Here is a 24,922-nt window from a genome sequence, read left to right as displayed (position 1 = left end):
CTTTTGCATTAGTTGCAAAAGAAACCAATGCAAACCAAATCTGGTTGGTTTGGCTTTGTTTTTGACTCTAATTTTGAGTCTTCACAGCATTGCGAGCAATAAATATGGTTTATGTGGTTTTGCTGTTGGCAATCTGTTGGGATTTCCTTTGTGACCCAATCTATGGCCAGTTTTTATGACTACTGCACACATGTGTTTGAAAAGAATACATATTCTCTGTTTGTCGAGGGCAAACTCCATGTGCACATGCACATTGTTCTGGTTGTCAGCAGGACAGACAAGGTCCTGCCCAGAAGCTCACATTCCCTTGCCTTCATGTCTGCCAGGCCTCATTTCTGTAACATCCCTACTCTTTTCTACTGTTGTCTTCATGGCTCTGTGGTTTTCTTACTTTCCGTCCCTTCTGAGTCTGGCAAGTCCCTAGGAGGCACATCAGCACAGGCTGGCAGCTCCACTCCCTGCTGCACCCATGCTCTCACCAGCCCTGATTAGCAGGTAGAGTCTGCTGAGGACAGAAGTCCTGTCACACATTCTCTTAATTGCGTCCGCAGCCTCAGATCTCACCACACCTGTAACTTTGCACGTGGAGTCTCTCTGTAATCCGTTACCATGGATGGCTGAACAGGTTCTCTGACCTCTGGAACCCCGACCCCCAATGTCCACTGGTAGGATGACGTCTGTAGGTCAGAATTAATTTCCCTCCAAAGCCCTGAAGCCTGTATTTACCACCTCCTGCCTTAGTGTGAAGAACAGACACCTGAAGACAGCCTAATTTTTCCTTTCTGTATAACGGCTTTCTCTTCTCTCCGACATTTGTTTGATTTGCTGTTACCTTTAAAGCGCAAACCTTTTTCCAGAAGGGTGGTGTGCTCTCATTTTGTACCCTTGCACGTAAGACAGTGAGCTCTTCTCTGCACACTCAGGTATTTTCTCAACTCAGGAGTGTTTCCTTCTGTCATTTTGATTCTGACTTCTTCCAGGCCACCATAGTGCTTACGTTGAATCTCGATTCTCTGTCATCCATGTCTATGATCTTCTCTCCCTCCACCTTCTCCGATCTCGTCCTCCACCTTCTAGACGTCCTTTCCAGTTTCGTCCTCCCGTCACCCATCTGTGTTCCTAGGATTAGTTCTGCGATTACCATTGTCAGATGTGGGCTCCAGCCCTACTGCTGTGCTTCCAGTGTTGCTGCAGTCTTTTGTCTCAACAGTCTCACGGTTCATCGCATGCCACAGCCTTGCTTAGTCTGAGTGCTTCTCCCTCATAATTTTCCATATCTCTTCATTGACATTCTGTATTGTTATGCCCTAATGAAAGCACAAAATCACTATCAGACATTGTGTCTTGCTTGTTAGTAAAATTAGTAAAACATGAGGCCTTCAAGCTACCTTTGGTTTCCTTTGCTCCGCAGTATTTTTCCATAAATTCCATGTTAACTTTTTCTGTTAGTCATCCCTAAATGAGGAGAATGTTGTCTCCACCCCACTGTTGCCAATATCTAACATACTCAAACCATTTCCCCTCGGCCAGCTTGAGAGGAGCTTTTCCCTACTCTCATTATCTTGCTATATGTTTCTTTGAACAAATGGCTAAGAACCTACAACTGAAAATGCATATGTTGATTGAATGAATGAGTGAAAAAGAACAAAATTCATTCCATATTTCCACATGGTTTATAGTTCCCCCTCTCCCGCAGGGCTTTACATGTTCATGACCACATCTCCTAGAATGCAACATCGTTCCATGACGAGTTCTTCCCTCTGCCCTCCTGAATATTTTGGGCAGATACATTTTCTAAGTGGTTATAAAACTAGGAGGAAGTGAGAGTTGGGAGTAGGGCTTGATTTTTGTTTATTTTATTGTGAGAATTTATCTCATATTCTGAACCAGGGTTTGAGGTTGGGAGAACACTGGGGGGATGGGGGCGTGAAGGTGGGGGTGGGCAGCAATGATCCTGACTACTTAGGAGAGAGAAAGAGTGGACCAGTCTCCAAAAATTTTCTTTTCTTTTCTTTTCTTTTTTTCCAATTCATTGGCATGGGCTTTGTACTTAGTGAAAAATTGTCCCCATCCATTTACTAGTAACAAGCTGACTTCCATTCTTTCTTGGTTATATAAGTTTTCACTTTTTTCTGTATCTTCCCACACCATTTTGGTGGAAAATTTTGAAGAGGTTGTAGAGTGATGTTTGTCAGATGTCATTTTAAAATGGAAACCTGCTAATTAATTTTTCGTTGATTGAGACATCAGGATGGCAGGAGGCAGCTATTTCAGTTTCCTCTGACGTTTCATTTTTTGTAGTACTCATTAGTGCAACTTGTTTCCTTGAGGTAAATTTGCCCCTTGGTCTAGAAGGCAAGGTCTTAATTACTCTTAAAAGATGTCTGTTCTAAGAATCTTGCCACATTGGGAAGCTACTAAATCTTTATAACTAACAATCTGTAAATATTTTTGTATTTCGTGTGTTTATACCCTGCTACAGAAAGAATTTAAAGTGGTTTTCATAAATATAAACATAAGAGAATAAAATGAAAACATGAGAAAAGCAGGACAAAGGGAAAATCAGGATGGGAGAAATAAATGAAACTAAGAGTAACGTTAGTTCATAATATGGATGCAATGAGGTCCTAATTACAAGCTAACAATGCCCCAAATTTGGCTCTGTGCTTTCTAGAAGATGATGGGAAGAGAATGATATGAGCAGCTTGCTGAGTCATGGAAACCATATTACAATGCTAAATCTGTTCCTTAAAGGATGCTGCTCTTGGAGCTGAGATCCATGAGAAATTTATCCCATGGGGCCTCATGGAGAGAAAACAGAACCCATCACCCTCCACTATAACCTGCTTCCAATGAGCACACACGTTAGAGGCTGTTTCTCAGTGTGGACCAGTACATCACTGCAGGCACATCTCAATCACATCAGTCTATCAGTGGCCAATTACACTGACCTCTCCTGGTCCAGGTCACTCCAGGATTCAGTTTTGGGATATGTGAAGGAGTGGATGACTACCTCCTCAAGCCCTGGTTCATGAGAATTGTTCAGTTCTAAATTCAAGGGGATGGCCTCTGAGAAGTGCCAGGAAGATCACGGCAATTGGGGGTAGTGTGGCACCCCTCATCCCATGAACACGGAGACACCCAACAGGTGCACATCCCTCTAAGGTGTGCCTAGAGAAAACCCCCAAGCAAGCTCTTCAATCTTCTTCAGTTGTATTTGAATTTCCTCCAGTATACAGATCAAAGAGTGGTAATCCCTGCATCCCACACCAAATTCTTCACATTGATTTTCAAATCTTTTTAGGCATGGGACTTTGCCTGAAATGAAAATTTAAGGAGAAGAAAATAATTTGGCTGGAAGCTGAACCACTCTGAGACAAGGCCACCCTCCACCCTTGCCCCTTCCTCCCACCTACACAGCAGCCTAGGCAAGTACTGATAATAACCCAGAAACAGTTTCGAGCAGGTATGACCCATACCCCCTAAACAAAAGAAAAGTCTTAGTGGGGTATCTGTCAAGGGACTCCCTCTGAGCATGAGGAGTGCTAGGTGTGCCCTCCAAGACAGTTGCAGAAAATAGGTCTGGAAAACAAGGAGATGCTTGCTGAGTAATGGTGATTCTTAAATATTTTTGAGTCATAGACCCTATTGAGAACATGAGGAACACAAACTCTTCTCCCCAGTGTGTGTGTGGGGGGGGAGGGTGCATGCATAAACACAAGGCTTACATACAATGTCAAGGAGTTTTTGGAGCAGCAACTTCCCTAGAGTTTCCACAGACTCTGGGTTAGAAGCCCTGTTGTACGGGATTTTTAACCGAGAGCCATCAGAGTAATTAAAAGTGATGACATTAGTTCTGCAATAGTTCAATTATAGTCTTTATTTGGGGCAGATACTAAATACCAGGGCTCCCTATCAATTTAGGCCTTTACTTATTTGTGGCAATCAAACCACGTTCGATCTGTGAATAAAATGTTGAATTCTCTATCCCAACTCAGTTCACTCAAAATGGATAGCAAGTCTTTAGGAACCCACGAAAAGAAGGGGATCTGGAACACCCCTCCGTCCCTCTACCCCAATCCCCGCCCTGAATGCCATCACTTTTAGGAGACTCTTCCTGAGAGTTCTGAATCGTGTGCTGGCACTAAGGTCCAGGTCCTGAACTGCCATCAAAATCCAAAGGTCTACACCCAGTTTCGGTGCAGAGTCAAAGGAACAAACAAAGATGAAATCCGCCCTTAATCTGCTTCATTCCTTAACCGATTTCTCTACAAAACGATAGACCAGTTGTGGTCAGCATGAAAATAATTGTGTCTCAAATGTCTGTTCCTCATGTAAATATCGACCTGAGCAGGCCAGGCTGGTGATTTTCTAGATATTTTATATGGGGCTACCACAACTCGGGAACGAGTACAGTCTCTGTCAGATAGAAGGTGATAAAGAGAAAAAATATGGACGAGCTGCAGAGCCCATTAGTCAGATACGATGTTTTGTTCTGGGAGAGGGAGGTGTGCCCCAGATGAGATTAAGGTTTTGTCTGTTTGTTTTTAAATCAATTTTATAATCTGAAAGACTCGGAAAACAGCCTGGGATCCACATCAGGACAACTGACCTGTAATTGTAAAAGCTAAAAATAAACCTTCTTGATCGATATCTAGGTGCTAAGTTTTCACGACTTCCTTTAACCAAAGGCAGAGCTCACATCTGCCCTCTGGGCGGTTCCACGGGCCAAACTCAGGCCCTTCTTTGTGAAGGGGCTCTCACGGAGGCAGGAGGAAATGGATTGTAATATTAAATTTGCTAAGATTCCAGGTGACATGTTCCCATTTCCACCATGTTAGCTAACCGAGGATTTGGTATGTGTCTGTGTATACGTGACTGCTCTTATCACACCAGTTATGAGAAAAATAAATGTCTTCATCACCGCGGCACAGCCTGTGAATAAAACTAGTTTTAGGTTAATAGTGATACACTGGGAGAGGACAAACCTCTGTGTGAAGGCACCAGAGACAGAAATCGTCTGCGTCCTCAGAAAAAAACAGGTCAGCAGGAAAGTCAGCCAAGCCCGAGGCTCATCCTCTCTTCTCCGGCTTCAGCACAACTCCATCAAGACATTTGCAAGTAAAACATGCATGTGGCACAGACGGTACTACCAGGGCTGGGTAACCTGTAAGTCAGGGCTTTTCTCTGAAGTTCACTAAAATATCTAAAAGCAAGCTGCAGAAATTCTGCTTTTTAGGTCAGGTTCGGTATTTTTCATCAACAGAAACAAGGAGAACCACCAGGACATGAGGATATAGTCAACGAAGTCCGATATGTAACATTTGAAAGTCATCCTGTAGCTGGGCCTTTTTTTAAAAGGTGGAGAAAATGCTGAGCCTCCCACTGCTCCCTCAAATGACCCAGCAGATGAAAGACAAGCTTTGTGGGGGGAAAAAAAAAGATTTCTAGGACCAGGGTTGCTCAGTCTAGAAGACATTGACAGGGCTCCCTTCAAACATGTGGAGAATTTTGTTAAAGATGATGGGGAGGCATAATAAGCGAGAAATTGCTTTAAATTAAAACAGGCAGGATTTCAGGGTGCATAAGGTCAGATCACAAGGGTGAATGAAGGTAAAGACAGTCAGTCCTCTAAGGAAATCTGCAGGTACCAGAAAGCTTTGAAAAAAAAATTATCTTCTCCCTCATTGAAACTTCCACTTGAGAAGGGATTAAATCATTTTCCTGTCCAGTTCCGTCCCTACACCATGGTTCTATCTTCCTCTCCTAATGAGCCTGATTTAATCTGGAGCATCTGGCCTTGTCTTGTAAGAATGGGAAGAGCTTGGCCTTTGCTCGACCCCACACTGGTCATGTGGCCTTGGACAGCTTCCTCAAGCCCAGCGTCCTTGTGGATACAGCGAGAACTACCAGGCCACTTGAATAAGATCTGGCATGTCTTGTGCCCAGTGCAATACTCATCCACACTAATGTGCTCAGCTCTGAGAACCGTCCAGGCCTGGCCCCCACTCACATCCGCATCACCTCCATGTGCTTCCCTTTCTGTGTTTCCCCAAACTTGAGAATCCCCAGATTCCTCAGGAATCGGTCAGAGGATACCTGGCTCAAAACCTAAGATCCATGGAGGTCAGGTTGGCAACACTCTGTTGCCCTGGTGACTGAGATGATGCCTTCTTTCCAGATGATCAATGAAAGGAAAACCGAAATTTAAAAATTATTATAAATAGGGACTTGCAGACCACTGAGAATAGATCAGCAGACTCTTGTTTAAGAAACCATCCTAGCTTATCTTAATGAGTATTCCGTCACTAGGTGTTTTAAACTATACTTTCTTATTTAGCCTGGGTCTCCAGTTCCACATGCTACAGTGACAGGTACAAGGAAGAGGGGATGGTTTGTCCTTCTGTAACTGCCATACCCTTCCTCTTCCACCTCCTCAGTCTGCAGAGCCAGCAGCAATATAAACTAGCCAATCCAGGAACTCTAAGCCTCTTCTGATTTCAACATCTTTATCTCTTTAAAATCATCTTTCCTCTTCTACGTAAATAATCAGCCCTTTAACCCCTCCACTTCCTCCATGTTTGCCATCTGGGGGTACCTCAGGGGGAGCCTGTGGTGTCCTTGCAGCTGCAGGGCCATCTGAGGGCTGAGATGGGTCCTTGCAGGTCTTCTTAGTGATGGGGTGCCTGTTCATGAAGTTGTTCCTGCCCTGCTATCATCCCAAAGCCTGAGAACCTGTGGTCTATTCCCTGTGTACAAGGTCAGAACCCGGTCCTTCTCCCTCAGGCCCCATCATGGCTGTCACTCTCATTCCCCACGAGACCCAGGGCCCTGACTGTCTAGCCCCAAGGCAGCCCTTCCCTCCCACTGTAAGAGTCCCTGGGAAGCTCACCTTCCAGCACCACCCACAGTCTTCCATAAGCCTGCTTCTGGATATTCTCTGCTTCACAGAGGAGCTGAGGGGACCCAGAACCCTTCAGGTCTGCCTCTGAAGCCTTTCCTCAGGGTCTGAGTCAACTCTGCTATAGCTGTCCCAAATTATTAGGGGCTAAAGGGCCAGAGACCACAGACAGCCTATGAAGCTCCTCCTCCCTGAATCCCAATTAAGGAACAAGCAAAATCCAGTGTTTGAACTTTAGAGAACCTCAGCCTCTAGAAACCTCTTCTGTCTTCCATAAAATCTGGACCATGCGGTCAGATTTGTTAAAGAGGTGAGCTGAACAATGACCCCTGATCTGTTCCTTCTGGATCTATACTCTTTTCTCTAGGGTAAAATGCTTAGGCTTAGCTAAGAAAATGAAGAGGCAAGGGAATGCAGTTTTAGTGGGAACTGAAAAACAGGAGTTTCTTGTTTTCAAAATAATGTCCCCTTCTATAGATTAATGCCAGTCTGTAAAGTGGGGGCATTGAGACAAAGCACCAGTGGGCAGAAAATTCTGATTTTCAACCAATTATGGAAAATGTTTTCTGCCCAGATACACATATTGCTGATAGTTACCCAGCTTGATTTTTCTCTTTTTCCTGTCACAAAAGTTTCTTAGAATTTCCACTGTCTTTATAACGCTCTTGGTAATCTGTTTGAGTCACTGCCTAACACTTTCATAGTCAAGGTTCCTTTGAAGTACAAGAGAACATTCTTCAGGCTGGAGATTCTGCAGATCCTCATATTCTCTACATGCTGGGTCCAGGTTCCCAACAGACCCTGGAAAACACCTGCCCTTCTCCCTCTTCCTCTGAATTCAGCTGGAAGTCTGCCACCCTGTAATCAAGTAACATGTACTTATCTATTGTTGTCTCACCAGGAAGTAAATTGTGTGTTCTTTTCAATGCTTCTTAGCCCTTTGGGGGCATAGGTGCCAGTGAAAATCTAATGAAAGCCAGGACCCCTCCCCCTAGAAAAGTATGCATGGAAATCAAAGTCTGCACACAGTATCAAGGATCCACAGAGGCCAACCACAGACCCCCATTAGCTAAGACCCCAACTGAACATCTACTTCCCAGCTCTCATGGAGACTGACATGAAAATCAGTACATGGGGAAAGCATGTAAGTTTATAACATGGAGTAGGGATGGCTTGATCCTTTGTAGGATCCATTTCTTTGAAGATATATTTGTTGATGTACTTGATAAATATTACAGGGCCAAATACTACTTAGTAAGCTTTGAAGCTGTGGCGGCTTTGATAAGGATGCTTCCATCTTTGTTCATGGTATCACCTCTCCTGGTGTCGGATCCCAGTGCGTATGCCTACAGTGTTTATTGAACTCCAGGGCCATCATTTAGCATTCGTACAATTCTCAACACTCAGATAAAACTTGACATATAAATCCTGATCATCTCTAGGAGTTCATTCTTGAAGAGTTCACTCAGCTGTCACCTTTTCTTCTTTCTCTCCCAACAACATAAATCCAACCAACCAGGTGAGGGTTCCCCATGATCCCATCAAATGTTCATGTGTGTGCCTGGCACACAGTGTGTCAAGATGGTGTCTCTCCATCACACTGTGAATGCCACCAGAGCAGGAGGGTTGTCACTCCCACCTGTGAGCTCCAGTGGCCAGCACAGGCCCAGCACATAGTAGGCACTCAGTGCATGTTCGCTGATTATGGACTGAATCACCATTGACCCAAGTCTTCAAAGGTTCTTAGAAGGTAAAGAAAGAGGCCAAAGCTAAAGCAAAGTAGGGGGACGCCTGGGTGGCTCAGTGGGTTAAGCCGCTGCCTTCGGCTCAGGTCATGATCTCAGGGTCCTGGGATCGAGTCCCACATTGGGCTCTCTGCTCAGCGGGGAGCCTGCTTCCCTCTCTCTCTCTCTGCCTGCCTCTTCATCTACATGTGATTTCTCTCTGTCAAATAAATAAATAAAATCTTTAAAAAAAAAAAAGAAAGGAAAAGAAAGCAAAGTAGGAGTTAAGATGAATTGATATTTCAGTGTGTTCAATCTGTTGAGTGAGCTGATAAGAGAAGGTTCCCAAGTGTGGGTCTGTGGCCAGTTGCTGACTTCTGGGCTAGTTTAATGTGCAGACACATGGTGGCAGTGAGATCATCTGGTAGACAAGCTCAGCGACTTATGCTCATCCTTAACCCTCTGCAGTCTGGCCCAGGCCCATTTTCTCCTCACTTGCAAGCCCTGCATTGCCCATTTCTGGGCCTTATTGTTCTAGCTATACCAAGCAGTCTCATGTACCCTGGGTCTTACTGGTCCTGCTATTTCCTCATCAAGAAGGTCTGGCCACGTCTACATATTAAAACTTCCCTCATCTTTCAAGAGTCTGTTCAGAGGTCATTCTTCCCATTGAGATTCCCTGTGTCCCCAGACAAAAGAACCCTCCTTCTCTCAAGTATTCTGGGAGCACAGATCACCTCTTGTAAGACCCTCATCACAGATTCTTGCTCAGGACCAGAGAAACAGTCATTTCCAGTGGACTCTTTATTTTATCAACCTAGGAGCTCTTCTTTTTCACTTCTGCATCATCTGTATCCATCTACTGACCTTTATATAGACAGCTGCCTTTAACATTTGTCCAGTTACAATGGTGTCAAGTAAATTTGATGCACAAACAACATAAAGGATCAAAGAATCTGTCTCATATTTTTTAGCACAAGATGGTCCAGATTCTTGAGACAAAACGTTACATGATGAAGTCCTTCCTGTTGAATGACGAATTGAATGAAAATACCATATTTCCTTTTTTTTAAATTTTTTATTTTTTATAAACATATATTTTTATCTCCAGGGGTACAGGTCTGTGAATCACCAGGCTTACACACTTCACAGCACTCACCAAAGCACATACCCTCCCCAATGTCCATAATCCCACCCCCTTCTCCCAAACCCCCTCCCCCCAGCAACCCTCAGTTTGTTTTGTGAGATTAAGAGTCACTTATGGTTTGTCTCCCTCCCAATCCCATCTTGTTTCATTGATTCTTCTCCTACCCACTTAAGCCCCCATGTTGCATCACCACTTCCTCATATCAGGGAGATCATATGATAGTTGTCTTTCTCTGCTTGACTTATTTCGCTAAGCATGATACGCTCCAGTTCCATCCATGTTGTCGCAAGATTTCATTTCTTTTGATGGCTGCATAGTATTCCATTGTGTATATATACCACATCTTCTTGATCCATTCATCTGTTGATGGACATCTAGGTTCTTTCCATAGTTTGGCTATTGTGGACATTGCTGCTATAAACATTCGGGTGCACGTGCCCCTTTGGATCACTACGTTTGTATCTTTAGGGTAAATACCCAATAATGCAATTGCTGGGTCATAGGGCAGTTCTATTTTCAACATTTTGAGGAACCTCCATGCTGTTTTCCAGAGTGGCTGCACCAGCTTGCATTCCCACCAACAGTGTAGGAGGGTTCCCCTTTCTGCGCATCCTCGCCAGCATCTGTCATTTCCTGACTTGTTGATTTTAGCCATTCTGACTGGTGTGAGGTGATATCTCATTGTGGTTTTGATTTGTATTTCCCTGATGCCGAGTGATATGGAGCACTTTTTCATGTGTCTGTTGGCCATCTGGAGATCTTCTTTGCAGAAATGTCTGTTCATGTCCTCTGCCCATTTCTTGATTGGATTATTTGTTCTTTGGGTGTTGAGTTTGCTAAGTTCGTTATAGATTGTGGACACTAGTCCTTTATCTGATATGTCGTTTGCAAATATCTTCTCCCATTCTGTCAGTTGTCTTTTGATTTTGTTAACTGTTTCCTTTGCTGTGCAAGAGCTTGCTTCCCTTGCCTTTGGCGATGTTCCTAGGAAGATGTTGCTGCGGCTGAGGTCGAAGAGGTTGCTGCCTGTGCTCTTCTCAAGGATTTTGATGGATTCCTTTCGCACATTGAGGTCCTTCATCCATTTTGAGTCTATTTTCATGTGTGGTGTAAGGAAGTGGTCCAATTTCATTTTTCTGCATGTGGCTGTCCAGTTTTCCCAACACCATTTATTGAAGAGGCTGTCTTTTTTCCATCGAACATTCTTTCCTGCTTTGTCGAAGATTAGTTGACCATAGAGTTGAGGGTCCATTTCTGGGCTCTCTATTCTGTTCCATTGATCTATGTGTCTGTTTTTGTGCCAGTACCATGCTGTCTTGATGATGACAGCTTTGTAATAGAGCTTGAAGTCTGGAATTGTGATGCCACCAACTTTGGCTTTCTTTTTCAATATCCCTTTGGCTATTCGAGGTCTTTTCTGGTTCCATATAAATTTTAGAATTATTTGTTCCATTTCTTTGAAAAAGATGGATGGTACTTTGATAGGAATTGCATTAAATGTGTAGATTGCTTTAAGTAGCATAGACATTTTCACAATATTTATTCTTCCAATCCAGGAGCATGGAACATTTTTCCATTTCTTTGTGTCTTCCTCAATTTCTTTCATGAGTACTTTATAGTTTTCTGAGTATAGATTCTGTGCCTCTTTGGTTAGGTTTATTCCTAGGTATCTTGTGGTTTTGGGTGCAATTGTAAATGGGATTGACTCCTTAATTTCTCTTTCTTCTGTCTTGTTGGTGTAGAGAAATGCAACTGATTTCTGTGCATTGATTTTATATCCTGACACTTTACTGAATTCCTGTACAAGTTCTAGCAGTTTTGGAGTGGAGTCTTTTGGGTTTTCCACGTATAGTATCACATCAGCTGCGAGGAGTGATAATTTGACTTCTTCTTTGCCAATTTGGATGCCTTTAATTTCCTTTTGTTGTCTGATTGCTGAGGCTAGGACTTCTAGTACTATGTTGAATAGCAGTGGTGATAATAGACATCCCTGCCGTGTTCCTGACCTTAGCAGAAAAGCTTTCAGTTTTTCTCCATTGAGAATGATATTTGCGGTGGGTTTTTCATAGATGGCTTTGATGATATTGAGGTATGTGCCCTCTATCCCTACACTTTGAAGAGTTTTGATCAGGAAGGGATGCTGTACTTTGTCAAATGCTTTTTCAGCATCTATTGAGAGTATCATATGGTTCTTGTTCTTTCTTTTATTGATGTGTTGTATCACATTGACTGATTTGCGGATGTTGAACCAACCTTGCAGCCCTGGAATAAATCCCACTTGGTCGTGGTGAATAATCCTTTTAATGTACTGTTGAATCCTATTGGCTAGTATTTTGGTGATAATTTTCACATCTGTGTTCATCAAGCATATTGGTCTATAACTCTGTTTTTTTATGGGATCCTTGTCTGGTTTGGGGATCAAGGTGATTTTGGCCTCCTAAAACGAGATTGGAAGTTTTCCTTCCATTTCTATTTTTGGAACAGTTTCAGGAGAATAGGAATTAGTTCTTCTTTAAATGTCTGGTAGAATTCCCCCAGCAAGCCGTCTGGCCCTGGGCTTTTGTTTGTTTGGAGATTTTTAATGATTGTTTCAATCTCCTTACTGGTTATGGGTCTGTTCAGGCTTTCTCTTTCTTCCTGGTTCAGTTGTGGTAGTTTATGTGTTCCTGGGAATGCATCCATTTCTTCCAGATTGTCAAATTTGTTGGCGTAGAGTTGCTCATAGTATGTTCTTATAATAGTTTGTATTTCTTTGGTGTTAGTTGTGACCTCTCCTCTTTCATTCATGATTCATCATTCTCTTTTCTTTTTGATAAGTCTGGCCAGGGGTTTATCAATTTTATTAATTCTTTCAAAGAACCAGCTCCTAGTTTTGTTAATTTGCTCTATTGTTTTTTTGGTTTCTATTTCATTGATTTCTGCTCTGATCTTTATGATTTCTCTTCTCTTGCTGGGCTTAGGGTTTCTTTCTTGTTCTTTCTCCAGCTCCTTTAGGTGTAGGGTTAGGTTGTGTACCTGAGACCTTTCTTGTTTCTTGAGAAAGGCTTGTACTGCTATATATTTTCCTCTCAGGACTGCCTTTGTTGTGTCCCACAGATTTTGAACCGTTGTATTTTCATTATCATTTGTTTCCATGATTTTTTTCAATTCTTCTTTAATTTCCCGGTTGACCCATTCATTCTTTAGAAGGATGTTGTTTAGTCTCCATGTATTTGGGTTCTTTCCAAACTTCCTCTTGTGGTTGAGTTCTAGCTTCAGAGCATTGTGGTCTGAAAATATGCAGGGAATGATCCCAATATTTTGATACTGGTTGAGTCCTGATTTAAGACCGAGGATGTGATCTATTCTGGAGAATGTTCCATATGCACTAGAGAAGAATGTGTATTCTGTTGCTTTGGGATGAAATGTTCTGAATATATCTGTGATGTCCATCTGGTCCAATGTGTCATTTAAGGCCTTTATTTCCTTGTTGATCTTTTGCTTGGATGATCTGTCCATTTCAGTGAGGGGAGTGTTAAAGTCCCCTACTCTTATTGTATTACTGTTGATGTGTTTCTTTGATTTTGTTATTAATTGGTTTATATAGTTGGATGCTCCCATGTTGGGGGCATAGATATTTAAAATTGTTAGATCTTCTTGTTGGACAGACCCTTTGAGTATGATATAGTGTCCTTCCTCATCTCTTATTATAGTCTTTGGCTTAAAATCTATTTGATCTGATATAAGGATTGCCACTCCTGCTTTCTTCTGATGTCCATTAGTATGGTAAATTCTTTTCCACCCCCTTACTTTAAATCTGGAGGTGTCTTCGGGCTTAAAATGAGTTTCTTGGAGGCAACATATAGATGGGTTTTGGTTTTTTATCCATTCTGATACCCTGTGTCTTTTGACAGGGGCATTTAGCCCATTAACATTCAGGGTAACTATTGAGAGATATGAATTTAGTGCCATTGTATTGCCTGTAAGGTGACTGTTACTGTATATGGTCTCTGTTCCTTTCTGATCTACCACTTTTAGGCTCTCTCTTTGCTTAGAGGACCCCTTTCAATATTTCCTGTAGAGCTGGGTTGGTGTTTGCAAATTCTTTCAGTTTTTGTTTGTTCTGGAAGCTTTTAATCTCTCCTTCTATTTTCAATGATAGCCTAGCTGGATATAGTATTCTTGGCTGCATGTTTTTCTCATTTAGTGCTCTGAAAATATCATGCCAGCTCTTTCTGGCCTGCCAGGTCTCTGTGGATAAGTCAGCTGCCAATCTAATATTTTTACCATTGTATGTTACAAACTTCTTTTCCCAGGCTGCTTTCAGGATTTTCTCTTTGTCACTGAGACTTGTAAATTTTACTATTAGGTGACGGGGTGTGGGCCTATTCTTATTGATTTTGAGGGGCGTTCCCTGAACCTCCTGAATTTTGATGCTCGTTCCCTTTGCCATATTGGGGAAATTCTCCCCAATAATTCTCTCCAGTATACCTTCTGCTCCCCTTTCTCTTTCTTCTTCTTCTGGAATCCCAATTATTCTAATGTTGTTTCGTCTTATGGTGTCACTTATCTCTCAAATTCTCCCCTCGTGGTCCAGTAGCTGTTTGTCCCTCTTTTGCTCAGCTTCTTTATTCTCTGTCATTTGGTCTTCTATATCACTAATTCTTTCTTCTGCCTCATTTATCCTAGTAGTGGGAGCCTCCATGTTTTATTGCAACTCATTAATAGCTTTTTTTATTTCAACTTGGTTAGATTTTAGTTCTTTTATTTCTCCAGAAAGGGCTTTTATATCTCTCAAGAGGGTTTCTCTAATATCGTCCATGCCTTTTTCGAGCCCGGCTAGAACCTTGAGAATTGTCATTCTGAACTCTAGATCTGACATATTACCAATGTCTATATTGATTAGGTCCCTAGCCTTCGGTACTGCCTCTTGTTCTTTTTTTTGTGTTGAATTTTTCCGTCTTGTCATTTTGTCCAGATAAGAGTATATGAAGGAGCAAGTAAAATACTAAAATGGTGGCAACAACCCCAGGAAAATATGCTTTAACCAAATTAGAAGAGATCCCAAATCGTGAGGGGGGAGAAAGGGGATTAAAAAAGGTTCCAAACGAAAGAAAGAAAAAAAAAAGAAAAGAAAAGAATTTAAAAAAAGAAAACAAATAAGAAAAATATAAAAAAGAAAAAATATATATATTAGATAAACTAGTTAAAAAACGTTAAAAAAGAAAAAGGTAAAAGGTAAAAAAAATTTTACCAGAAGGCGAGAAAAAAAACAAAAAATGAAAAAGAAAAAAATTAAATTAACTGCCAGACTAAAAAAAAAATCACAGGGAAAAAGCCATGAGTTCCGTGCTTTGCTTTCTCCTCCTCTGGAATTCTTTTTTTTTTTTTTTTTTTTTTAATTTTTTATAAACATATATTTTTATCCCCAGGGGTACAGGTCTGTGAATCACCAGGTTTACACACTTCACAGCACTCACCAAATCACATACCCTCCCCAATGTCCATAATCCCACCCCCTTCTCCCAAACCCCCTCCCCCCGGCAACCCTCAGTTTGTTTTGTGAGATTAAGAGTCACTTATGGTTTGTCTCCCTCCCAATCCCATCTTGTTTCATTTATTCTTCTCCTCCTCTGGAATTCTGCTGCTCTCCTTGGTATTGAAATTGCACTCCTTGGTAGGTGAACTTGGTCTTGGCAGGATTTCTTGTTGATCTTCTGGGGGAGGGGCCTGTTGTAGTGATTCTCAAGTGTCTTTGCCCCAGGCAGAATTGCACCGCCCTTACCAGGGGCCGGGGTGAGTAATCCTCGGGTTTGCTTTCAGGAGCTTTTGTTCCCTGAGCGCTTTCCATAGAGTTCCAGAGGACGGGAATACAAATGGCGGCCTCCTGGTCTCTGGCCCAGAGGAGCCGAGAGCCCAGGGCCCCACTCCTCAGTGTGCCCTCAGAGAACAGCGCCCAGTTACTCCCGTCTGCCTGACCTCCGGCCGCGCTCCGAGCTCTCCGAGCCTGCGACCGGTTCAAGGTAACACCGAGCCACGAGCTTACTGTCGGCTCTGTCTCTGTAGCCGGCTTTCCTGTTCCAATACCCGCAAGCTCTGCGACACTCAGACAACCCCGATCCTTCTGTGACCCTGCGGGACCTGAGGCCACGCTGACCCCGCGTGGGCTTCGCCCCGGTTTAGCCTCTGGAGCAATGTCCCTCAGCGGAACAGACTTTTAAAAGTCCTGATTTTATGCGCCGTTGCTCCGCCGCTTGCCGGGAGCCAGCCCCTGCCCCTGGGGTCTATCTTCCCGTCGCTTTGGATTCACTTCTCTGCCGGTCCTACCTTTCAGAAAGTGGTTGTTTTTCTGTTTCCAGAATTGCTGTTCTTTGCTGTTCTTTGATCTGCCGATGGATTTTCAAGTGTTTGCAATCTTTAGATAAGCTATCTAGCTGATCTCCGGCTAGCTGAAGTAGTCTCAGCCTGCTACTTCTCTGCCATCTTGACTCCTCCCCTCACCATATTTCCTTTTGTCCTTATAAACAGTTTACTCTTGAGTTTGAGAAAACTCACCTTCAGACACTGTCATCTGAAGGCTTGTACTTATACAATCAACTTACTGTCATTGTTAGAGTCTAAAGAGTTGTTCTCCTTCTCTTTGAGTTCATCTTCTGAGTCATCTAATAATTGTGAAATGTTGTTCTCTGTCACTTTTCTTCTCTGCAAATATGAAAAATTCTAAATTCTCAACTGTATGCAATGAGCTAAAAGCAGACTCAAAATAAATGATGATTTATTTCGTTACTGAATCATCCCTCCAGGCCATTCCATTCTTCTGTTTTATTACTTTGGTTTCTTTTAGCATAATTGGGAATAATTGATGAGTAATGATGAAAGATCATTCCCAGGATGATGAAAGAGCAAGATATTTCAAAAGATAGGAGAAATAAGATCACAAAGATGTCATCGTACATCATAGATTTATAAAAGGGTCCAATGAACCCACATAGTAATTACAAAATAGAACGAGTTTTATTTTATTTTTAAAAAATAAGTAAATTTTCTCTGTGTTCTTTGGAAACCCTTCAAAAAGGAGTGAAAGCAATGAAATATCAAGCCTTTTAAATAGAGCAACTCAAAGAGGAAACTCAAAAACTAAAGTTGGGTCTAATGGACCCTAATGGTATACTGAGAGTTATTGTGTTAAATTCCATACACGTCTGTCCAACTTAAAGTTAAGGATAGATTGAGAGTCACCATCTCCCTGTCATCCTGAAGTTCCCCAGGTCAAGTCAGGGATCTACTCCTGTAAGAAACTTCGGAGGTGTTCACCAAATGGAATAGTAGGAGCCAAGGGTGTCGTTATTAAGCTGGGACTGTAATTATCAAGGGAATGCCATCCATTATTGCCTACCTAAGTGCAAGGACCTCACACCATCTCAAAATCTTTGCCCTTATCCTATAATACCATTTATCCACTCTGTCCCTTTTAGCTGGGCAACTGCTATGCTTTAAACAGCACTTCCACTTTGAACATCACTTCCACAAGGAAGCTTTCCCGAACTTTCAGGCCTGCCATTAACTGCCCCTTAATGGGCTATTAGAACTACCATGTCACCTCCACCTGAGGGCTGCCAACCAGGTGTGCTCAGCCTTGTACCATCAGCACAAGGCGGGTACTCAGTAAGCATCTTGTAAATGAAAAACAATGAATTCAAACATGTTTCTGAGTACAGATGCTTACCTGCCTGACCCCTGGAACAGAGTGTTAAGGTGCACCTGTTTGAGAAAGTAAAAGTGAAAAATAAAAGCTCACATGTAGAGACAGTAGATCAAGTTAAGAGAGCTTGGTTTTCCTAGACTGTCCTTTCCTGGGGTTGATTGGGAACAAACAAATCTGATTATGGCAGAGGAGTCCTCAGCTCATGCTTCCGGCTTGCATTTAAGGTGTCAGGTGATTTGTCAGAGACTGACCTCAGCAATGAACCTCGGCACCCTCGGACTAGCGTGGCCACCACTGAGGAGAAACTGAGAAACAGGCTGTACGAGTTAGCAATGAAAATGAGTGAGAAGGAGATGTCTTCGGGAGAAGATCAGGAGTCAGAGCCCAAAACGGAGTCTGAGAACCACAAGGAAAGTCTGTCCTCTGAAGACAACAGCCAGGGCGTCCAGGAAGAGCTGAAGAAGGTAAGGGCGGTGAAGCTCCATGTGTGTAGCAGTGGGGTGGGGAGGTGGGCAAAGGAAGTTCTGTATTTGCACAGAGTTGTGCTGGGCTCCCCATGAGCTGTCTCTCAAATGGCCATCCCATGCATGCAGGAGAGCCCCAGAAACCCCTGCTGATTTGAGCTAAGTGGTTCAATCCAGAAGAGGGCCTCGTGGGTCCCAGGCCTCCAAGACCTGTCCTGTCCTTCTACTAACTATCCTTCCCAGTCTATACTGGGAACTACCCTTCAAGCCTATAATTAATGCTCACAGTCTCTCTTGCTGGTAAAGGGCCATGCTACTTCTTCCTTCCCCCGCCCTTTCCCAGAGGAACTTTGCCTGTGGGTTGAGAGCATCTCGCCATCCCCCTTTTAGTCAACAGCAGTGTTTCAGACCATGATCTTTGTGCTACACGTGGCCTACTATGTCATTTATCCCTGCAGTTTGCATATTTGGGCTTATCTTAGCCTCAAAATCATTTTCCATACAAGCCTTATTTGGAATCCTGGTGTTTAAAACAGGTAAAAGCCCCCAAAACCCAACCATTTGATCTCCTATCCCAAACCACCCCCCTAACTACCCAAGGGCATTGCTAGAAAACCACAGAAGGAAGAACCCCTGGCAGAAAGGAGGGGTCCTAGGCCCCTACCCCACAATCAGTGCTCTACCCCCATTCTTTCCTCTACAGCTTCTCCAAGCACATCCCTATAGACTTGGCTACTGGACAGTCAGGCTATCCCTACTGCTTCCAGTGGAAGAGAAGGAGGCTAACATTTGTTGAGTGCTTATGTTAATGAACTCATTTCATAAAAACCCTTTGAGGGACACCTGGGTGCCTCAGTGGGTTAAGCCGCTGCCTTCATTCAGCTCAGGTCCTGATCCCAGGGTCCTAGGATCGAGTCCCGCATCGGGCTCCTTGCTCAGCGGGGAGCCTGCTTCTCTCTCTGCCTCTACCTGCCACTCTGCCTGCTTATGTGTGCACGCCTTCTCTCTCTGATAAATAAATTTTTAAAAATGTTTAAAAACCCTTTGAAGGTCATGCAGAGGCTTGTCCTGAAGGCACTTACGCAAGGCCCATAACTAGTCAGCTTCAGAGCTGGGGCTGCATCCCAGACATGCTTAGCCTCAAATCACAGGTCCCTTCTTTACTATGACGAGCTGTCTCTTCTGTAATCAGATAAGGTCTTGCCTGGAAACATGTAGATTTCTTGGCACTCCTGGTCAGTTTTTTCCCCTCTTCTGAGAGTACATTATATAAGCTATCAATTTCCTGGTAGTGCACATGAGTGGGGGAATGAGCTCCTTCATCTGTACAACAGCCAAGCTGTGGGAGGAGCCAGGCCAAGCCAGCAAAGAGCACGGATATGGCAAGAGCCGGCCAAGAGCCAGCTGGGGGCCCTCTTCCACCGCCGAGCCCCTGAGCCCTCCGACAGCTCAGACTCTGCGTCTCATTCATTCCCATTCCACCCTCCAGAGCCACTGAATCCTCCTACTCCTCAGTCTGTCAGGTCCTCTGCCCAAGGGCGTGCACACATCTGTCCCCTGCCATGTCTGTAGGCTGGAGGCCGGAGGCAACCCCTCCCTGGGATGTGGGCTCCAACCCATCGCTTCCTCCGTGGTAATGGGCTCTGCTCCTCTCTGTTACTTGAACCAGTATCCCATGACAGTCACATTTGTCTGCCAGAACTCAGAGCCAGATGGTAACTGAGGAGTATCATGGTATTTCTTACAATGCCTCTGCATCCTACTGGCTTTGCTGCCTGATGGTCACAAGGCTCCCCACAGGCCTGCTGTTCCAGCAGCCTGCCAGGCCATGATGAGTCATGGACTCCCAGCCCCTGTCAGCCTGCAGGCCTCACCTTCTGGAAGCAGAGCAGCCAGTCTGCACTGTGCTCTCTTGGGTAGAACATGAACAGGGAAAGGAGGAGCCAGGGAAAGAAAAATCTATGATAAGCCCCCGTTCTGCCCCATGCCCTCACTGAGCACGAAACTAGGAGAGTTGTTTTTATTCAAGCTCCCAAATATGTTGGTTTCTCAAAACTTAAGTCTTCCCCTCGCCTACCATGAATCAGTGCATTAAAATATCCATCAGCTATCATTTATTGTATGTAAAAATCTAGGGAGCAAACTGAGAAAGATAATTAACATATTTTCCTCATCAGGCATGGTTTACTCTGGGATGGGAACACAGAAATACAGGTTTATATCTTCGCTATTATTTACAAGCAAAAGAATATAGAGATAGGCTTCAAGATAAAACTGAATTCGAAATGCAGCCATGCAATTTGCAAACTCTGCAAACTTTGGCTAGGGCTTAGAACAAGCCAAGGTGATTTCTTGCCTCCCGCTGAACCCTGTTCCCCAGCTGCTCTCCCTGTCCCTCCAGTCCGTGCATGACTACTCCAGTTCTTCCTCCACTCCACAGCCACAACTGCCCTGCAGTCCCTGAGCTTGCTCCCAGCACTGAGACAGGCCCTCACCTGCTGTGCTTTTCAGCTGATCCCTGGGACTCAGCCCTGGGCCTCATGGTTGATTGCATAAACACATCTTGGCCTCATCTGTAAAATGAGGATAATTGTACTCCCTGATAGAGTTGTGAGGGTTGAATTTTACAGCATGGTGCTTAGCACATAGCAGGAACCCAGCAAATACCGGATCCCCTATAAACCTCATGGCTGTGAGTTAACATCCATCTTCAGGTACTGAAGCAACAACTTAATACCTATTTCAATTTGACACCTGGCATGTCTAACATAGGTCTGTAACCACATCTGGGGCTTTGTCGTGCTGGGTAGAATATAAGTGGGAAGGCACTACATGAGAATGCCCCATGTTCCCATCTTCAGTATCAGAATAACTGTGACTGTGGGCCAACCACGACTGATTTGTACAGCATGTGTGCACACACACACACACACACACACACGTATGGCTGGCACATGGCATGGTTTGGGAGTGGAACTGGGCTCGTGTAATGATTTCAGAAGTGGTCAGTGTTCCCCTGATCTCTTTACTCTAGCAGTGCATACTGGCCCAAAGTCTAGCCGCTTGAAGACCCCTAATGTAGCAGGAGCTTTTCTTCCTCTGCAAAAGTCAGGCTGAAAGGGAGAGCAAGAACCCCAGCTGGGAGCAGCCCTAACTAGTGACCACCAAGAAGAAAATCAATACCCCAGCTGTTTGGCCTCTGTGGGCGTGGTGACTCTAGGGCAGAGCTGCATACTGACTCCCCGAGTTCCCCAGCCACCCGAGCTCTAGGCACCCAACACGATGAACAGTCCTCCTCGACTCCCTTCCCTCCCCTGCCCCCACGTGCCCCTCCTCCACCATCTCCACCCCTATTTCCAGGGATCGCCTCCCGCATGAACTAAATCCCTGTCTCACATCTGCTTCTGGGTGAAACCAGACTAAGTTGGTAACTAAACAGGAGAAATGCATGGTCCCCAGTTCACAAATCCTTCAGTGCTGTGTAGGCAGCAAAGAAATGCCAATGCCCAATTGGCTGCTAATTGCCTTTGCTTTATTAAGAGGAGCCTTGCCTTACGCAGAGAGAGGTTTGCTCAGCCTTCACTGTCCCCCTGCCTCCCACAATGGCCCTGCTCTCTGGGAGCCAAAGCAGAGGAATGCACATGTTCCCACAGACACTGGATATCAGTGGCTGTTTAGTGTCTTTAGTATGACAACCCACATAAGAACCGGGGCTTTAGAATCCTGCCCAGCAGCAAAGAACCATTTTAGAAACATGCTTTATCTTGACTGAATTCAGTCCTTTGCTGTAGGCAAACTTGTCCTATAGGTGGCTCACTTTCTCTGGGGGTTGGAGGGATGGTACCTACCATCTGAATTTTAACCAATGGAAGAACACGCTTGCAGAGCTAGAAGGAAGCCCAGAAACCTCTTGGGTGCTGGATTCCCAAAGAATCATTTTGTTCTTGAAGTCATTTTATTCCATCAAAGCTTAGGGGGTCAACCCCCTAAACCATGTGATCCTTAGAGCCCAGAAGTGAGCACCACTTCTACCACTGGGCAGATGGCCATGCCAATGGTTCTGGGAGAAAGTCCTGGCCAAAGCAGTTCTTAGAAGGGTCTGCATCTAGGTATGCAAGGGCAGCATTCCTGAAGGAGCAAAGAATGGCCAAGAGTTTGGAGACTACGTTCAGGGGCTGGATTTCCCACAAGTCCGTAATCTTCCCAGGCTTAGAGCAGTGGTCCCCCAGGTCCCTTCTGGCTCTCTAATCCCCTGATTCTAGAAATGTAACAGATTAGATTGATTTTTTTTTTGTTTCCTGACCTAAGTATCCTTTATGACACTGTTTATATGACAAAAGATGTCCCATGTATCAAGCTCTTGGAATATGAATGTCTGTTGAAGGCCCAGATTAGTTAGTTCTTGCATTATTGTAAAATTTGTATAGCTGGTGTCCTGAAAGCATTTTATTTAAAGTGCTTTGTTTATAACCATAAGAAGTAGCTGGATCATTGGGCTTTGCTTTCACAGGGGAGTCACAGACCAGCAGATAGCTCCCATATGCATAGTTTCACGGAATAATTCTCATCATAAGTATTAAGAGTTCCCTAAATTATAATATGTCTTTCTTCCCAAACAAGAGATGAATTTATGCATCTTCTTCTGTCTGCTCATTTACTAACACCAAGGAACAGAGATACATAATCCTGGTCAGTGATCAAGGAGACAGGTCTCTTGACTATTCCAACATACCCAGAGCCTTTTGTTACTGAATTTTAATGTGCTCATGAAAACCTTTTTGTTGATATCAGTGTTAACATAAAGTCAACTGTATCTGTATGTGTCTCACCCCTGTAAAATAACACACGTTCATGTAAGGATTCAGTGTCTTTCATCCCAGGTCACATTCTGTTTCAGAGTGTCTTCATCTCTAGTTGGTGCTAGAGAGAATATAGTGTTAGGTACTGACTTGTATCTTACAAGTGATTGATCTCAGTAGGCCTATGCTTGTTGAAGAATTAACACTTCTTTTCTAACTCTCCATTTTTTTTTTAAGATTTTATTTATTTATTTGACACAGAGATCACAAGTAAGCAGAGAGGCAGGCAGAGAGAGGAGGAAGCAGGCTCCCTGTTGAGCAGAGAACCTGATGCAGGGCTTGATCCCAACACCCTGGGATCATGCCCTGAGCCAAAGGCAGAGGCTTTAACCCACTGAGCCACCCAGGCACCCCTCTAACTCTCCATTTAACTGTTGCCTTGGGTGGCGGGGGCGGGGTACGGGGAGGAAGCTTTAACTGTTCACTTAGAGCCACAGCTCTTATCCATAGGGCTTGAACAGGTGACGGGGGACAAAGAAATGTGGAGCAGGGGTATCCATAGGAGGTCTGAGAAAGCCTCAGAATCCCTGGTAAAGATGATAGAAGGTATTTCTCTCCTGAAGTCAGTCTGTAAAGACTGGAGGAAGTGACTACTACTTCAAATGCAAAGATAGCTACACACAACTTAAAGGAAAATGAAAAATCAAGGAAATATGACACCACCAAAAGATCACAATACTCTTCCAGTAACTGACCTCCCAAAATGGAGATCTGTGATTTACCTGATGAAGAATTCCAAATAGGTTTTTAAAGCAAGCCAATGAGCTATGAGAAAACACAGAAAGTCAATTCAACAAAATTAAGAAATCAATGCATAAAACAAAATGAAAAGTTTAACAAAGAGGTAGAAATGATAAGAAGGAACCAAACAGAAATTCTGGAGCTGAGGAATACTATGAATGAAATAAAAGGTGCAATAGAGAGTATCAAGAGCAGAATGGATTGAGAAGAAAGAACATGTGAAGTAGGAGACAGGACCTTGGAAATTATGCAGCCTGAGGAGAACAAATGAAAAAGAGTGAAGAGAGCCTATGTGAACTATGGATACCATCAAGAGAAGCAATCTGAATTATTAGAGACCAAGAAGGAGAAGGAAGAGAGAAGTGGGCAGAAAGCCTGTTTTTAAAAAATGATGAGGGTGCCTGGGTGGCTCAGTGGGTTAAAGTCTCTGCCTTTGGCTCAGGTCATGATCTCAGGGTCCTGGGATTGAGTCCCGCATCAGGTTCTCTGCTCAGCAGAGAACCTGCTTCCTCCTCCCTCTCTCTCTGCCTGCCTCTCTGCCTACTTGTGATCTCTGTCTGTCAAATAAACAAATAAAATCTTTAAAAAAAAATGATGGTGAGGGGTGACTCAGTTGGTTAAGTGTCTGATTTCAGCTCAGGTCATGATCTCGGGGTCCTGGGATCAAGCTCCATGTCAGGATCCCTGCTTGAAACTGGTGGAGAGTCTGCTTCCCCCTCTCCCTTTGCTCTTCCTTCCCATGCTCTCTCTTGCTCTCTCTCAGTCTCTGTCTCTCAAATAAATAAAATAATAATAATAATGGTTGAGAACTTCTGAGCAGAGTTTTGACCATCCAAAGCTTATGAGCTTCATGAAGCTCATAAGTCCTCAAAGAGGTTAAACTCAAAAACTTTTTTCTCTAAGACCCACCCATAATAAAACTAGCAAAGATGAAGGACAAAAAGAGGATCTTAAAAACAGCAAGAGAAAAGAAACTTATCACTTATAAAGGAATCTTCATAAGGCTATCAACAGATTTCTCAGCAGAAACCTTACAAGCCAAGACACAGTGGAATGACATACTCAAAATGCTGAAAGAAAAAAATAATCCTGCCAACCAAGAATACTTTATCTGGAAAAGTTGTCCTTCAGAAATGAAGTACAGATGACCTCATTCATTCCCAGACACACAAAAGTTGAACAGGTTAAGCAACACTAGATCTGCCTTACAAGAAATGCTAAAGTTCTTCAAGCTGAAATGAGAATGAGCTAATTAATAATATGAAGGCATGGAAATATACAATGCACTGATAAAGGTAAATATATAGCCAAGTACAGAATACCCTAATACTGTAATATGGTAGTGTCTTAAGTACTTAATGCCAGTAAAAAGATTAAAGGACAAAATATGAAAAATAACTAT

The 24,922-nt window shown here is 43.5% G+C and overlaps 1 protein-coding gene across 9 annotated transcripts in view; it reads left to right on the top strand.

The window, feature by feature from the left end:
- Positions 1-24,922, top strand: part of MYRIP (myosin VIIA and Rab interacting protein) — a 393,633-nt gene that overhangs the window by 334,151 nt on the left and 34,560 nt on the right. For all 9 annotated transcript variants that reach the window (XM_059161999.1, XM_059161995.1, XM_059162000.1 and 6 more), the window contains one exon: positions 17,681-17,920. In XM_059161999.1, coding sequence (XP_059017982.1) covers positions 17,681-17,920 — 240 coding nt within the window. The remainder of the gene's footprint in view (positions 1-17,680; positions 17,921-24,922) is intronic.

This window comes from Mustela lutreola, chromosome 2, assembly GCF_030435805.1.
Source record: "Mustela lutreola isolate mMusLut2 chromosome 2, mMusLut2.pri, whole genome shotgun sequence".
Lineage (NCBI taxonomy): Eukaryota > Metazoa > Chordata > Mammalia > Carnivora > Mustelidae > Mustela > Mustela lutreola.
Note: the sequence above shows the minus strand (reverse complement) of the source record. Positions and strands in the feature narration are given on the sequence as shown.